At 39.6% G+C, this 18,399-nt stretch overlaps 1 protein-coding gene across 19 annotated transcripts in view; it reads right to left on the bottom strand.

Annotated features, from left to right (window-relative positions):
• The window catches only part of mark3a (MAP/microtubule affinity-regulating kinase 3a), a 189,710-nt gene that overhangs the window by 17,032 nt on the left and 154,279 nt on the right, over positions 1 to 18,399 (bottom strand). For 9 of the 19 annotated variants that reach the window (XM_048537578.2, XM_059649116.1, XM_048537573.2 and 6 more), the window contains one exon: positions 11,953 to 11,979. The exons of the other annotated variants lie outside the window; for them this stretch is intronic. In XM_048537578.2, coding sequence (XP_048393535.1) covers positions 11,953 to 11,979 — 27 coding nt within the window. The remainder of the gene's footprint in view (positions 1 to 11,952; positions 11,980 to 18,399) is intronic. 19 annotated transcript variants of the gene reach the window in all.

The raw sequence follows: 18,399 nt of genomic DNA, 5'->3' as shown, positions 1-18,399 counted from the left end.
AGGTTGGAATTGCTAAACTTATTTCCCTTAGGATCCTAAAATTAAGTAGAGCGGAGAGATTGAAGTGGAGTGACTGACTTTCAACTGATTAGTTTAGGCTAAATGTGTAAAGTAAAAATATAGTATAATAAAGGATTGAAAGTAGGGTAGCATAAAATCGCTGATGACACAAACATAGATAGGGAAGCAAGTTGTGAAGCAGATATAGAGAGTCTATAAAAGGATATTGATATGTTAAATGAGTGGGCAAAGATCTGGGAAACGAGTACAATGTAGAAAAGTGTGAAATTACCCATCTTGGCAGAAAGAAAGAAGAATAAGCATATTATCTAAATGGTAAAAGGTTGCAGTGTGAAATTGTCCATTTTGGCAGAAAGAATAAAGAAGCAGTGCATTATCTAAATGGTAAGACAGTGCAGTGCTCTGAGATGTGGAGGATCTGGGTGTCATGCTACATGAATCATAGAAAGTTAGTATGCAGGTACAACAAGTATTCAGGAAAGCCAATAGAATGTCATGGTTTATTGAGAAGGGAATTGCATACAACAGTAGGGAAGTTATGCATCAGGTATGCAGGGCATTGGTGAAATCATATCTGGAAGACTGTGTACAATGCTGGTCACCATATTTATGGATGGTCATTATAGCAGTGGAAGACAGTTTAGAGAAAGTTTACAAGACTAACACCTGCAATGAGCACATTGACCTATGATAGAAGGTTAGACAGGCTAGGACTGTATCCTTTGCAGTTTTGAAGAGCCAGAGGAGACTTAATTGAAACATAAAAGATTCTGATGGGACTTGATCAGGGATGCTGAAAGAATGCTTCCTGTTGTCAGAGAATCTAGAACTAGGAGCAGTTTAAAAATAGAGAAGGCGCCTATTTAAACCAGAGACAAGGAAACATCAGAGGGTTGTCTCTCTTTTGATGAAGGGAATTCCAAAGAAAGTGGTGCAGAATGTTTAAATGTTTTTAAGCTGGAGGCATATAGATTTTTGAATATCAATGAGTTGAAATATTATTGTAGATATGCAGGAGGTGTGGAGTTAAGGTCAAAATGAACTTATCAAATGGTGGGCAGGCTCAAAGGGCCAACTGTTCTTTTATTCACTCATAGGATGTGGGCATCACTGTCTGATGAGCAGTTGCTGTGTGGTCCTAGCTGCCCTCAAGAAGGTGGTGGTGGTGGTGGTCTGCCTTTTTGAACCAATGTAGTCTTTCTTTGTATTCATTCATAAGGACTTCTTGGCCCCAAGTTCTAGATTCTGTCTAACCTTCTATCATAGGTCAATGTACTCATTCCAAGTATTAGTCTTGTAAACTTTCTCTAAACTGCTTCCACTGCTATAATGTCCATCCATAAATATGGTGACCAGCATTGTACACAGTCTTCCAGATATGATTCACAGGATAAGGGGTGGTGCTGGTGAGGCAGCATTTATTTCCCACCCCTAATTGCCCAGACAGCAGTTAGGAGTCAACTGCATTGCTGTGTGTCTGGACTCACATGTAGGCTAGACCAGGTAAGGATGGCAGTTTCATTCTCTAAAGGACATTAGTGAACCAGATGGGTTTTTCGGACAATCAACAATGGTCAATCGCTAGAGGATTAATTCCAGATTTTTTTATTGAACTCAAATCTGCCATAGTGGAATTTGAACCAAGGTGCCCAGAACGTTACCTGGGTCCCTGGCTTAACAGTCCAGCAACAATACCACCAGGCCACCACCTCCCCTCAAATGTGCTGTAGATGGATTCACAATGCCCTTCAGGAGAGAATTCCAGGATTTTGACCCAGTGATTATAATTCCTTTATTATGATTTTCAAATTAGAATGGAGAGCGACTTGGAGGGGAACTTCCAGTGGTGGTTTTCCCATACATCTGCTGCCCTTGTCTTTCCAGATGGAAGTGATCATAGGTTTGGAAGGTCCTGTTTAAGGATACACATTCTCCCCGTGTCTGCATGGGTTTCCTTCGGGTGGTCCGGTTTCCTTCCATAGTCCAAAGATGTGCAGGCTAGGTGGACTGGCCATGCTAAATTTCCCATAGTGTTCAGGGATGTGTAAATTAGGTGGGTTATAGGAGGATGCATCTGGGTGGGATGCTCTCAGGGTTGGTATGGACTTACTGGGCTGAAGGGCCTGTTCTACACTGTAGGGATTCTATGATCTATGCAATTTTGTGAATTTCTGCAGTGCATCTTGTAGATAGTACACACTGCCGCTATAACTGAGCATCAGTGATAGATGCTGTGGATGCGGTACCTAGTAAGTGAAATGTTTTGTCCTGGATGGTGTCAAGTGTATTGAATGTTGCACTGATCAGGCAAGTGGAGGCTATTCCATCACACTCCTGACTTGTGCCTTATAGTTGAGTGGACAGACTTTGAGGACTCAAGAGGTGAGTTACTCGCCTCAGTATTCCTAGCCTCTGACCTACTCTTGTACCAACTGTGTTTATGTGATGGTCTAGTGCAATTTCTAGTCAATGGTAATCCCAAGGATTTTGATAGTGGAGGATTCAATGATGATAACATTGAATGTCAAGGGGCGTGGTCAGGTTGTCTCTTATTGGATAGTCAATGCCTGGCATTTGTGTGGCACCATGTTACTTTCCACTTGTCAGCCCAGCTTGTACATTGTCCAGAACTTGTTGCATTTCAATACAGACTTCAGTATTTGAAGAGTGATAAATTATGCTGAACATGCAGCAATCATTGGTGAACATCCCCATTTCTGACTTTATTATGGAGGGAAGGTCATTGATGAAACCGCTGAAGATGGCTGAACCTTAGGACACCACCCTGAGGAACTCCTGCAGAGATATCCTGGAGCTGAGGTGACTGACCTCCAACAACCTAACAACTTTGCACCTATGTGCCAGGTATGACTTCAACCAGCAAAGACTTTGCCCCAATACCTATTAATTCCAGTTTTGCTAGAGCCGCTTGACGACACACTCAGTCGAATATGGCTTTGATGTCAAATGCTGTCACTCTCCAACTCTGGAATTCAGTTCTTTTGTTCAAAACTGTAAGGAGATTAGGACTGAGTGGCCCTTGGAGGATCCCAAACTGGGTGTCACTAAGCAGGTTATTACTGATCAGGTGCTGCTTGATGGCACTGTTGATGACACCTTCCATCACTTTATTGATGATTGGGAGTAACCTGATGGTGGTAATTGGCCAGGTTGGATTTGTCCTGTTTTTGATGTATAGGACACACTCAAGCAATTCTTCATACAGTCAGATGATGTCAGTGTTGTAACTGCACTGGAGAAATTTGGTTAGGGTTGTGGCAAGTTCTGAAGGACAAGGTTTCAGTATTTTTGCTGGAAAGTTGTTAAGAACTCTGCACTATCCATTGCTTCTAACCATTTCTTGATATCATGTGGGATGAATCATAGGGTCATCAAAATGGCTCAAGGCTGGTATCTGTATTGCTGGGGACCACTGGAGGAGAACGAGATGGATCATCCATCTGGCACTTCTGGCTGAAGAGTGCTATGAATACGTCAGCCTTACCTTTTACACTGATGAGTTACGTTCTTTCATCATTAGAGAACAGGGCTATTTGTGGAACCTCCTCCTCCAGTGAGTTCAATTGTCCACCAGAATTCATGGCTGGTGAATAAGGGATTGCTTAGTTCGGTCAATCCTTAGGATTGCTCCTTAGGATCTACTCTTGTTCCTTGTTTGTATGTTGATAATGTAAAAATTCTTAAATATAATGTTCTGCTTTGTGTTTGGACTTATAAAATTTATGTTTCCAGAAAATCAAACTAATTGTGGAAACTCACTAAAAAAAATGCAAAAAATTCAAACTCCAAAAAGATTATATTTTGTTTCAGGAAGCATAATTTACAAAAATATTGATATTTGAAGTTTATTTCTACAGTAACGTGGATGCAAAAGCTAGGGATATAAAGAAGTTCTTAATGTTCATGAACAGGAGTTTAGTCATTGGTTATAAATATACTTCAGATTTTAGTCACCTTAGGAAAAGCTAATTCCCAAAAGTTTAATTATGAAAAATGCTAGTTCCCTTATTTTGCCAGCTAAGAAAATTCCAGTATTTCCTTTGGTCAGTGATAATGAAATAGTTTGTAGTGATTGAATAATTTATAAACAAAATTGAGCATTAAAGTATTATGGATATTTCTTCTATTAAAAGCAGACATGTTTTGAAATGTAGCCCTGACTGGTCTGTAAATCAGAGTCTGGATATTTTACAAATTGTTGACAGCTGATTAGGTTGGGGAAAGAATAGATGAAAAAAAAAGAGTACAAATTCAAGATTTTTATGACTGTTTACTCAACAGAACAAAGAAAAAGAAAAGGACAGGGCTAAAAGTAAACACAAGAATTGTTTCAAATCTGCTTTCAGAATTCAAGCATATTAATCATTCAAAAGGAAGCTGAATTCAGATATCATCGTTAAAGGCAAGATACAACCAGAAATTTGTATTTAATTCTTAACTCATCTTTTTGCTAAATTTGCATTAGAAATTTGCATCCTGCAATGAGCAAATGTGCAAATCCTGCTGTTGGAGAACCTTGTGTGGTAGTATTGCAGGGTTTTTTATGCAACAGGATAGCTTACAGCTGTACATGCAGAGGTCTGGATTTGTAGAACTGCTTTGAAGTTATTAGTAGTAACTATTAGTTTCACTCACTCTTGCCTCTGAGTCAAACAGTGTTCCAACCCTACTCCAGGAACTGCAGCTATAAGAACCTGCAGTAAAATAAATACTGTCTTTCTGATGACATGAAACTACAGCTCTTTGCACCTTTGTAAAGAGAAAAAGAATCATGGTTCATAGAAAGAACAGCAGGTTGATGGAGGTGGTGGTGATGGGAGTTTTCCTACTGCAATAGCTTCTTAAATATCTCCAACTAGACAGATTAATTTATTGTATGCCTTGTTTATTGTTCTTGAGGCTTTACTGTGAGCAAATTGACTACTGAGCCTGCCCACAATTAAACAGCAACTGTACTTCTAAAGTAATTAACTGTGTTCAAAGCACTTTGGGATATCCTAAATACATAAAAGGCATTTTTGTGTGGCTCAGTTGATAGCATTCATTCTTCTGAGACAAAAGGTTTCAGGTTCAATTCCCACAACAGACCGAGCATAATAATCAAGCTGACGCTCCAAAAAGTACTGAAGGAGAGTTGGATAAAACATTAAACCTAATGCTTATTGGGTGGATGTAAAGACTCTATGGTGCTATTTCTAAAAACACGTGTGTGCAACTTGGAGTTAAGTAATTAAGGGAGTTAGGACAGGAAGGGAAAAGGTGCCTTGTGTTTGCTTTTTCCTCAATATTTTCAGCCTTCTGGAATTGATTATTGCATTGCTACAGGAGAGGAAGCATCAGATAAGTGAATAAAGTCTATTCTTTTCCTAAGGTTCAAACAAAATATATAGCAACTGGTAGTTAAATCAAACATGTAAAAACATAGTTATTCTATTCAGTTTTGTATTTAGCTATGTAGTTCCTTATACGTACAAGCTAATCAGTCGGGTTTTGTGAAAGGAAATCAGGTTTAATCAATCTATTGGAGTTCTTTGAGGTTACAAATGCTTGTGGATCAAGTGGAACTGGTGCATGTACTGTACTTTAGATTTCCAGTAGGCAGGTCATAGATCATAGGATCCCTACAGTGTTGAAACAGTCCCTTCAGCCCAACAAATCCACACTGACCCTCACAGCATCACACCCAGAGTCATCCCCACTACCACCCAGACCTATCCCCCCTAATCTACATATTCCTGAGCAGTATGGGCAATTTAGCATGGCCAATCCACCTAGCCTGCACATCTATGGACTGTGGGAGGAAACCCAAGTAGACATGGGGAGTGTGTGCAAACTCCACAGAGTCGCCCAAGGGTAGAACTGAACCCAGATTCCTGGCGTTGAGAGGCAGCAGTGCTGACCACTGAGCCACTATGCTGCCCCATAATTTACCATGTCAGAAGTTATTGTGAAAACTGTGCATTCCTGCGATATGCACCTCCTGGGCTATATGGAAAAGCTTTAGTTGTCCCTGGTGACCATGTTTGCAGGAAATTTGTCCAGCTGCAGCTACTGGCTCACTCCATTTCAGAGACAGAGCTGTAGGTGAACTTGCTGTGTAGTGTCCTTGATGCAGAGGAGTGTCCTTGATGCAGAGGAGCAAGTGCTGATAAGGCAGCGTAGAGGAAAGCAAGAGTCCCCTGTGACTATTCCCTTCCAACACTTTGGTTAGCACTGGGGAAGATGATCACGCAGGAGAAAGCAGTAGGACTCAATTTCAGAGCAACATGGTTGGGTTTGCTGCACAACAGGGGAGGAAGAAGAATGCTGTACTGGCAGGGGATTCAATTGTGAGGTGAAACAGACTGCATTTCTACAGCCAGAAGGAAACTCCACAATGGTATGCTGCCTCCCTTGTGTGAGCCTCAAGGATGCCACTAAACAGCTGCAGGGCATTTTCTAATGGGGGATGGCAAACAGACAAAGATCATGATACATGTAAGGATCAATGACACACGTAGAAAAAGGGTTGAGATCCTTCAAGCCCTAGAAGAGTACAGAATGTACAAAGGGAAATCTACAAAGGACATTAGCATTGCAAAAACTGGGCACGAAAGAATAACAGCAGCTAAAATAAAGTGAAATACAACTTTTTTAAAATCAAGTACATCAAGAATAAAAGGATAACTATGAAAACAGGCAAAGAAAATAATAGCAGGAGCTGATTTTCAATTCCAGTCCGGCCGCAGGAGATAAAGACTAGAGAACAGCCAATATGGTACCATTATTCAAGAAGGGAGCAAGGAATGAACCAGGAAACATCAGGCTAGTCAATCTAACCTCAGTGGTGGGAAACCACTGGAAGCAATTCTGAGGGACAGAATTAATCTGCACTTGGAGGCATGGGTTAATTAAGAACACCGTTTTGTTAAGGTGAGGTCATGTCTGACCAATTTAATTAAATTTTGAACATGTTCCCGCATGGAAGACCGATAGCAAAGCTAGAAGCCCATGCGATCCAAGGAAATTTGGCTAATTAGATCCAGAATTGGCTGAGTTGCAAGAAACAGAGTGATGCTTGAGGTGTGTTTTTGTGATTCAAAGCCTATGTCCAGTGGGGTTCTGCAGGGATCGGCTCTTTGTGTTGTTTATTAATGACTCAGGCTGGAATGTAGGAGGGATGGTCAGTAAATTTACAGATAATATGAAAATTGATGGGGTGGTAATTAGCAGGGAAGATAGCCTAGATTACAGATGAATACAGATGGGTTAGTCATATGAATTGATATTGGTAAATGGATTTGAAAATGGATAGTGAGAGGTCATGCACTTGGGCAGGACAAACAAGGCAAGGGGTTACACAATTAACAGCAGGACCCATGGAACCATTGAGGATCACAAGGACCTACGTGTGCATGCCTATGATTGAGACATATAAACTTATGAGGGGCAATGACAGGATAGACAGGAAGAAAACTTTCCCCTTGATGAAGGAATCAATGATCAGGGGCACAGATATAAGGCAAGGGGCAGGATGTTTAGAGGGGATATATGGAAAATATTTTCACTGAGAATGTGGTGGGAATCTCGAACACACTCTCTGTATTGGTGTAGAGATAGAACTTTCATAACATTTTGAAAGTATTTTAGATGTACACTTGTGACGTCAAAGCATTCAAGGGTATGGACCAAGTGCGAGAAAACAGGAGTAGAACAATTAGGTAGCCGTTTTTGACTGTTGCAGACTTGATGGGTTAAAGGTCCCTTTTCTGTGCTTTAGATCTCTGACCATGACAGCACATTACATTCCGATGGGTGATAGGGAAAAAACAGCATTCCATCAGGTTTTGAAGATTGGAAGGAAATAAGAAGAGCATCTCCTGTCACTTGATTCTTGATCAAAGAACTAAAATGACAACTGATCATACAGGTGATGATTTATTGTGCAAATATATTTATGGATGAAATATTGTAGTTACAATCACGTTACAGGTACCACCTGTGTCCTCAGAAAAATCTGAAACTTATCTTGAGGAGGCCTATCATCTGTTCCAAAATGGAAATGGCAGGAAGAAATTAGTTGCAGTATCTACACACCCTCAGTCAGGGGAGAGTGTAATGGAGTCATTAGCATAAAGGGTAGGCCTTGCCTTCGAGCAGCCATCCTTGATTGGTATTCAGTTCTTTGAACTGAGCTGGAACCAGACAGCAAAGAAGAACATGGGTATCATGGCAGATTCTAGAGTACCTGGCAAAGAACTTTAGAATGTGGGTAACGATGATCATAGATGACCTGGACATTGACACATTAACGATTACAGTTGCATTATGACATGACATTCTCAACATGATGTGTGTACAGTCTATAGCATCGAGTCTGGGGAGAGTCAGCAATGTTGACAAGGCCTACTTCCTGGGTTGTAACACTGACCTCATTACAGGAAAATGCAAAGAACAGGTGTGATCTTACACAAAATGCCTCCGTACTTTTGTGGGTTGAGGATTGGGAGATTACACACATTTTCCCTGTGGACCCCTGGAAGCAGCTGGTCACAAAAAGATGAAGAACAACCATTACCTTGACAACCACCACCCTCTCCACATTTATATTACAAGTCCTGCTTCAGCAGATGACAGTTCTGTTACACTTTCCTGGGAAACATGCTCATTCAATGGCAACTCCACAGCTTGCTCATCTGGAAGAAATGTCTTTGAGGGTAACAGAGTTAGGGCATCGTGATCCTGTCCACATTGTCGGGGAACTTTCAACTGTGATTTCTCCATGCAGAAGTTGTTCAGCAACCACCAAGGCTACTGCTGGGCTTGCTCATGCCTTTGTATTTCTTCAGTTTCTCTGCATCATCTCTATATTGCTGCAACAGCAACGATAACAGCTATGGCTGCTGGATCTATTTCTGACAGGACCTAGGTGGGGAATATCAGAAGCAAACAGCTTCTCCATGGTCTGACTTGTCAGCAGTCGCAGAAGACATAAAAGTGAGACTTCACCACAGGCCTTGGAAGAATGAGACATGAAAGCCTCTGACAAGGACAGTCATGGGATGCCACTATGTGGATGTCTGATCTTTTGGACCTTATTTCATACAAATGTCCATGTACTCACATACCTACAGTTTAATTTGAGAGTTGAGCATCTCTATGCCCTTACACAGACCGTAATGCTTTTGGAACAAGTTTGGGAATTATCAACTGCAGGCAACACTTTAAGGGTCAGTTGTTATCACTTTTGCGTCACAGAATTTACTACAATTAATTTGCAATGATCAATAACGTGATCATGATTGCTTATGACCAGGATGTGCAGTATAGATCGCTGGTCAATGAATGAGCTCCATGTGCAGATTAATGTTATGACAGGTGCATTTAATGTCAAATTTATTACTGATTATGGCTCCTCATAAGACACAAGTGAATCCTGCCCCATGATACAAACTTACTCTGCCCACTCAGTGTATTGGCAGCCATTTTTCATCATTATTTCACAGTTGAGATATGATTAATGATGGACAAGGTCAGGCTCCTGTAAACGCGTTGTGCAATCTAACTGTTATTCTCGATGCTCCTTGACGCTAACCTTAGTGTTCCAATCTGGATAGCAATCCTTGTCAACTCCATCAACATCTTAGCCTTTTTAAAAAACTATTAATATTCCTCAATTTCCATCCCCTCCTATCTCTGAGCCCGAAGCATACCCCCAAGATATGCATTGTCATCCAGTGACCTCTATCAAAGCCAGGACGGTGGTAACTTTCAAAAATCCCCCACTCCCACACTTTTCTGTTACCTACCATACTCTACTGGCTTCCATCCTTCTATCAGGAGTTGCCTCCCCTGAACATTAATTGGTACTCTGGATCCTAGTTTACTGGCTCTAATCTGCAACCGAGTCCCCAGTGTAGCATGCACTGCTCACTGATCACTTCCCTTGACTTTTACTAGGCAAATCCCAGGACTAAATCATGGCCAACCCCAGTAATTGGGAGGAAACCCTGACTGCGGATGATGCAGCCCGACTGATATCTATTCAGTTCCCCAACTGAGTTACTGGTAATCCCGAGACTGACTGGACTTGACTTGCAAGACTGACCGTGGTGCAATCTTCAGACTGGGATGGAATGGATCTCTGGACCCTGATTGCAGCAGGTGAACAGTTGCCAGCTCCTCCTTATTCCTACTCTATTTGAAAATAGCAGGACATTCTAGAGGTGTGGGATGACTGAAACACCATCTGAATGAACTACTTCCAAAATATACCCACTGGAAAATGAAAATCAAACATCTGAGATCTAACCCAGGATCTTTTGTTATTTTCGTACTTTCTACTGTTATTCCATGTTGCACTCTAACTAGACAATTGAGCCTCATCTTTCAGAAATTTCACATTTAGGAAACAAATGTCTGAAAATCCAAGCAGTTCATATCCAATGAAATTACCTGGTGTATCAAGTCAATTAACCCTTCAAAAAAATCCAATACAATTGCAAAGCATGACCTACTTCACAAAGGTTTTTATCAGTGATGTAATACAGTTTTTTGAGGCTATATAATTCTTATAGTATCAAGAGGCTAATGTGGTACATGATACTTAAACCAGTGAAGACTGAAAAAGACTACAGCATTTTCATAAAATGCTGATCTTTAATAAAGTATCAATTCAATTGCTTTATGTTTCATGTTCTATAACCAGCTGCAATGCAGAAACGGTCCCTTTTGCAAATCCTTTAACCAATTAAATGGATCCATTAAATATAGCCCATTGTTAAAGCATATCATCCTTCTGATGCAATCAGGACAATGATACCTGGGGAATGGCAGCCAAAAGGTAGTTCTTAAGAAAAAGGATATGTATTAATAACTTTTTTAAAATAATGCTTCTTCTCCATTTAAAATACAGAAAGTTTGAAATTTCTGTAATAAGGACAGTTTCAAAAAGCACAATTTTAGTAGGGCATGATGTTAGCCCTGAGCTGGGATACTGCAGGCTTTCAAGGTAACATCTTCTAATTTTACTAAAACCTGCTTAAAATTTTGATTTAAAGAGGAAAATAATGATTGGACATAATAAAGTATTTCAGAGAAACACATGGAAATTGTACATCTTTCCCTCACTGTAAAAGGAAGTGAGTTACATGGAGTCCTACCCAAAGAAGTGCCATCATAGAAGGGAAAAGCTTCTTAATTTAATGTAAAAATCTTTTCCATAAGAAATGGCAAATCGGCTCTGTTCTGAAAAAGATACTTGAAAGAAATAATTATGCCGTTTGCCACAGAAATCCAAAAATTGTTCTGCACCATTTGAATCCTAAATCATGCTTCTTGCAAGAGAACTGCAACCAGGGAATCTGTTTCCCCAGGCCAATACATAACAAATGCTATTTTCAAAGTTCATAGTTGTTTTATATCATGCTTTTTTCCAACTAAGGAAAAATACACCCAAACCATGCTTGGTGTATTAGTAAAGTAATGAAATGATTCCATCAAATCTTTGGTTAATTAAAATGAATCTGATATGAAGCAAGTGGTTAGCATGCTCAGCTGTAGGTATGTTTAAAACAACCAGATTAGAGCATAAGCGATAATAGGAACTGCAGATGCTGGAGAGTCCGAGACAACAAGATGTAGGGCTGGATCAACACAGCAGGCCAAGCAGCATATTAGGAGCAGGAAAGCTGATGTTTCGGGCCTAGACCCTTCATCAAGCTGCTTGGCCTGCTGTGTTCAACCAGATCTACACCTTGTTGTCTCAGATTACAGCACTTCCCATCATCACTAATGGTTTAATAGTGTATAATCTCTCAATAAGCCATAGGTAACCTTCTCATATAAGCAGGAAGTCAGTGAGTTATCAAGGTTGTGAAACCAGGTTTCTGGTAATATTGCAGATCAAACCAATGATATTTTAAATCCTACCTTTTGGAAAACCTGAAAGACATGTTTCTAAATTTAAAAAAGAAAATGAGAAGCAAAAAATGTAAATAAAGCCCAAAAATGATATACAAAAAAATTGCATGTTTGATGGCTGTCACACAATAATGGTAAGAAAAATGACATGATGAGAGGACATAGCAAAATGACTATGCACACAAGGCTTCGCTACAACTGAAATTCAGATTCCAGTCACAAGAAAATTATGACTGCCCCAACAGACCAGTCAGGACCAGCTCAATTCTGTTTGTTAAAATATATTTCTTCAGTCACTTGACCATAAATAACTCAGATCGAATTTGTAGCATATAATATCTCTCAATAACAGACAGGTGAAAGATGCAGTAGTTCAAATATACCCACAATCATATTGAAACGTAAAATCCAACACACAGTGAGTAGACCTAATTTCAGTACTTGCAATGTTTTTGCTGGAATTATGTGCAGTCAATAGTTTCCTGCAACTTTTCTTTATAAATATCACCCCAGAAGATAGTTAAAAATGTAATACAAAGTAACTTATTCCAGCAAGGAAAAAAAACTCAAAATAACTTCCAGTATATGTTTCACTTTCTCCAATTATTTTCTTTGATTTATTTTATCTTAAGCTATATCACCAGCCAGGATAATATCGATTTCTAAGTTTTTTTTTGTTGGACAAGTAAGAATACTTCAGTAAAATTCATGGGGTATTTATCTTCCCATTCTAAGTTAAACATATGTCTGCTCACACTGGTTTCCTTTCAAGAAAGCTTTATCGTGTAATAGTGGAAACAGGGACTGAATTAATTACTAGAAAAATACAGAGGTACAAACTAACAAGCAGAAAAAGAATAATAGGAATTGAAAAAATTGGAATTCAACAGCAACTTATTTTGAAATTAGGCATGGGCAAATAGGTTTGTATTTGTGTTAAAAAACTATAATACCTATCAATGACACTACAATAGAGCTTGAAAAGTATTTGCCCAATCACCCATTCAAGTTATTATGGTTTTTGAAGTTTACAGCAATTCAGTTCAACAGTACATTATAATAGTGATCATAAAGCAAATCCTGAGGTACTGAAAGACATAACAAATGCAAGAGATATAACAAGGTGTAGAGCTGGATGAACACAGTAGGCCAAGCAGCAGAGGAGCAGGAAGGCTGACATTTCGGGCTTAGACCCTTCTTCAGAAATGGGGGAAGGAGAGAGGGTTCTGAAATAAATAGGGAGAGAGAGGGAGGCAGATAGAAGATGGATAGAGGAGAAGAATAGGTGGAGAGGAGACAGACAGGTCAAAGAGGCGGGGATGGAGCCAGTAAAGGAGAGTGTAGGTGGGGGAGGTAGGGAGGAGATAGGTCAGTCCAGGGAGGAAGGACAGGTCAAGGGGGCGGAATGAGGTTAGTAGGTAGGAGATGGGGTGGGGCTTGAGGTGGGAGGAGGGTATAGTTGGGAGGAAGGACAGGTTAGGGAGGCGGGGACAAGCTGGGCTGGTTTTGGGATGTGGTAGGGAAAGGGGAGATTTTGAAGCTTGAGAAGTCCACATTGAAACCACTGGGCTGCAGTCCACATTGATACCATTGGGCTGCAGTCTAGTTTGTTCTGCAATAATAATAAAAATCATGAAACTTCCTGTATTTAAGAAGCAACTTGGCACAGTACCAACTTAGTTCAATGGTAGCACTCCTCTATGTGACTCAGATGGCTGTAGGTAAGGGGTTCAGGTCAAGGAACTTGAATACATATTACCTAGATTGACATTTCAGTGCAGTACTGCAGAAGGTGTGCTGAAATGTCAGAAATTCCCGCCTTAGGTGGAAGCTTTGAACTGAAACCTGTAAGGCAGGGTAGCTTCTCTGAAATTCTTGCCTACAGTTAATCTTCAATCACGAACAAAAAAAAATTAATTATTTCAGGTAGAGGCTGCTTTCAATTAAATTGTGATGACCAAGAGTTATGTGAGGGGATATTTGGAAGGTTAAATGGAAAAGGCAAGGGAATAGAGCAGGGTAATGATAACTAGAGTCTGAAAGGAAAGTTCAGAGCATTGAAACAAAAGTATGCACCAACAAATAAGGAGAGGAAGCAGAAACAATAAGACAGAATTGAAGGCTCTGTATCTTAATTGCTTGCAGCATTCCACAATATGAATGAATGAATTCATAACACAAATAGAAATAAATGAGCATGATGTAAAAAGCCATTACAAAGATGTGGTTGGCAAGATGGGGACTTGAATATTCATGAATATTTAATATTTTAAAAAATTCACTGTGCATCTCTGGCTAGGCCGGTACTTATTCACCATCCTTAAATACTCAGGGCAGTAAAGAGTTAACCACATTGTGCTGGCCTGCAGTCACGCAGACTGCAGCGGTTCAAGAAGACTACTCACACACCAATGTCCTACAAGTGAATAAAAAAAATGTAGAGCAGGCCAGATATGGATGGCATATTTTCTTCCCTAGAAGGCCTAAGTGAATAAGATGAGGCATTTTTAAAAATGGCAACTGGCAGTGCTACATGGTCACCTGCAGAGTAGCATTTAATTCCAGATTGTTTTATTAAATTCAAATTTCACTATTTGTCATGATGATATTCAAACCCATGTCCCTAGAACTTTAACCAAGACATTCTGGATTCCTAGACCTTGACTACATCACTGTATGCAAGGAAGAAAGAATGGAAAAGGCGGTGTGTACTTCTGTAATTAAAGGATGAGACATTATTAAGAATGATCTCGGTTCAGAATATCAAGGTGTAATATCAGTTTGGGTAGAGATACAATAGCAAAAGTAAAGAAGACATTGGTGAGAATAGTTTTTTTATGCCCCCTAATTTTAGCTACACAACATGACAGGATTAACATCAAGAAATAACTAGGGCTTGGATGAAAGGTGCTGCAATAATTGTGGGTGACTTTAATAGTCCACAGTGTTTGGTTAGAAGATGATTTCATAAGAGTATCTTCAAGACTGTTCTTTCAAATATTACATTGTGGAACCTACCAGGGGACAGGCTATTTTGGATCTAAGAATGTGAAAAGAATTAACATTAGTTAAGGGTCTTATAGCAAAGTATTGTTTAGGCAGGAGTAAATGTAACACGTTAGAATTTTACATTCAGTTAATGTGTGAAAAATGTGTATTCATAATTAAACTTAAATAAAGGCAATTATAAGGTCTGAAGTGGAATGGGAAAATAGGTTAAAAAGGTCCAAGACAGTGGGGATGCAGTGACTGACACTGAAATCTCAGTGAAGATATATTCTATCGAGGAAGAAAAGCATACTGGAAGGTTTCAGAATCTATGGTTAACTAAAGGAAGTTATGGGAGGTGTAAAACTGAAAAAGGCGCTCAGTTCTAAAAAAGAACTTAGTGATGGGGCAAATGATTTGGAAATATTTTAAAAACAGCAAAAGATGGTCAAAAATTAATTGAGGAAGAAGTTGAAGTATGAGAGAAAACTAACAAGAAACATAAACCATGGTCGGTAAAAACATCTACAACCATTCAAAAAGGAAAGCAAAACTATTAGTAAAAGTAAGCTCTTGTTCTAAAGGAGAGGCGCTGGAGAATTGGTAACGGGAACCAAAGGAAATAGTACAATTCTTGAACAAGTAGTTTATATCTACCTTTATAGTGAAAGTTGGAATAATCAATATACTATTGACAAAGTAATAGTAATTATAATGGGACTTAAGGTTAACAAGTCCTCAGGACTTGAAAGCCTGCATCCTAGAATATTAAAGTAACAGGTTAAAGAGATAGTGGATGCATTGACTGTAACCTTCCAAAATTCTCTACATTTTGCAAAAGGTTGCTGCATGTTGGAAACAGAAAAAGCAAATTATGCTGTTTGAGAAAAGGGAAAATAGAAAGCAGGAAACTGTAGCTGGTCCATCATCTGTCATTGTGAAAATGGTAGAATCAAATATTAAAGAGGTAACACAGGACATATAGAAAAATCAAAATATAGTCAGGCAGAGTCAACATGATTTTGTGAGAGGGAACATGTTTGGAAGGTTTATTACAGTACTTTGTGTGTAACGAATAGGGTGAATAAAGGGGAGCCAGTAAATATGTTTGAGAAGTTAATGGTGTTGAAGGTGATATACAGCATGGATAGAGGACTGGTTAATTAGGAGAAACACAGAGTGGGGATATATGGTCCACTTTCAGATTGGCAATCTGTAACTAGTGGGAGAATAAAAGGTAAAACTGCCACAGACTTTACCATATCATAGAAATGCTCTGCCTTTTAGAGAGAGACAACTGGTGGTGGTTTCAATCAAAGAATCACTACGCCTCAGGCGCGGGGAGAGGTTGAGAAGGTCAGTCCTTCATGACAACCTCAGGAAGTGTGGGAATTGAACTCATGCTGTTTGCATAACTCTCCATAGCAAACCAGCCATCAAGTCAACTGCACTAAACCAACCCTGTTTTGGGCTTTCAACTGTTTACAATCCATATCAATGACCTGGATTAAGAAACTGACTATATTGTAGCCATTTCTTTTCTTTATTCTTTCATGGGATGAGTAGCTTGCTAGTACCATTTGAAAAGGCATGCAAAGCCCAAACAAATTGCTAAGAGGCTAAGGTCACATTAAGCCGATCAGGTAAGGACAACCAGTTTCTGTCCCTGAAAGGATTAGAGTGAACCAGATGGATTTTAATGCCATGATCATCGTTTCACAGTTTAGATTTTCTAGATTTATTCATAGTATTAGCCTGTGCCCCTGGATTCCTAATCCACTGAAATTATCACTATGGCATTGTCTCCATAAATTTCCTAATGATATAAAGATAGGGCAGAAAGCAAATTATGAGAAGGACACAAAACAGTCTGCAAGAGGATACAGACAGTTCAAGTAAATAGGCAAAAATGTATCAGATAAAGTATAATGTAGAAAATTATGATGTTTCCTGTGTCAGAAGGAAGAGTGTAAGAACAGAATATTATTTAAATGGAAGAGACTGAAGATGCTGTGGTTCTTCAATCATAAAGGTCTGCATACAAATGCAGCAAGTAGGATAGGACATTTTTCACTGGAACGTAGGTGGTGACCTTACGGAGGTATATAAAATCATGAAGGGTATACATAAGGTGAATGGCAGGTGTCTATTCTCTAGGGTAGGGGAGTTCAAGACTAGTCACCATTTTTTTAGGTGACAGGAGTAAGACTTAAAAAAGATGAGGGGCATTTGTATTTTTTAACACAATGAGTGATTCGTACGGAATGAACTTCCATAGAGGTGGTAGATGCAGGTGCAGTTACAATTTTTAAAAGATATTTCGATAAGTACATGAATAAGAAATGTTTGGAGGGATTTGTACCCAGACCCAGGTGCTGGCAGGTGGGACTAGTTTAATTTGGGATTATGGTCAGCATGGGCTGGTTGGATCAAAGGGCCTGTTTCCATACCGGATGACTCTAGAACTCTAAGTACTTAAGACTGCAACTAGAATGTTGGTCTTTATTGTAAAGGGGAATAAAGTACAGTATTAGGGCAAGTCTTGCTACAAATGTAGAAGGCACTGGTAAGATCACCTACAGGTGATGGCCTTACAGGAGGCAATGGGCCAGCAGTATTATCACTGGACTGTTAATCCAAAAACCTGGATAATGGTCGAGGGACCTATGGCAGAAGGTGAAAGTTGAATTCAATAAATATCTGGAATGAAGAATCTAATGCTGACTATGAATCCATCAATGGTCAGAAAAACCATCTGGTTCGCTAATATTCTTTAGGGAAAGAAACTGTTCTTCTTACCTGTGATAATGGGAACTGCAGATGCTGGAGAATCCAAGATAACAAAGTGTGGATGAACACACCAGGCCAAGCAGCATCTCAGGAGCACAAAAGCTCTGAAGGAGGGTCTAGGCCCAAAACATCAGCTTTTGTGCTCCTGAGATGCTGCTTGGCCTGCTGTGTTCATCCAGCTCCACACTTTGTTATCTTAAATGTTAGGGTTGTCTGCTCTTCCTGCCCAAGTACCCTTACATTTTACCACGTCATATTCCATCTGCCAAGTTTTTGCCCACTCACTTAAACGTCCAAACCCCTCTTCTAGACTCTTTATATCACTGGGACTACTTGCCTTCCGACCTATCTTTGGACTTTTGAGTTATCCACAAACTTGGAGATAGTAACATCACTTCCCTCGTCCAAGTCAATAATATATTTTGAAAATAATTGTGGCCCCAGCACGGACACACGTGGCACTCTACAAGTTACACACTGCCAGCCTTAAAATGCAGTTTTATGTAACTCTCTGTCTGCTGTTAGGAGATGATCCTCTATTTTAATATGCCACCCTTAGCCTTGCATCCAGTACCTTATTGAACACCTTTTGGAAATACGCGGGATTAAAATGAGCTCAAAATAAATTCACTAGGTTGATTCCTGAGGTGAAGTAGTTGACTAACTGAAGAACAGCTA

The sequence above is a fragment of the Stegostoma tigrinum genome, chromosome 10 (assembly GCF_030684315.1).
Source record: "Stegostoma tigrinum isolate sSteTig4 chromosome 10, sSteTig4.hap1, whole genome shotgun sequence".
NCBI lineage: Eukaryota > Metazoa > Chordata > Chondrichthyes > Orectolobiformes > Stegostomatidae > Stegostoma > Stegostoma tigrinum.
Note: the sequence above shows the minus strand (reverse complement) of the source record. Positions and strands in the feature narration are given on the sequence as shown.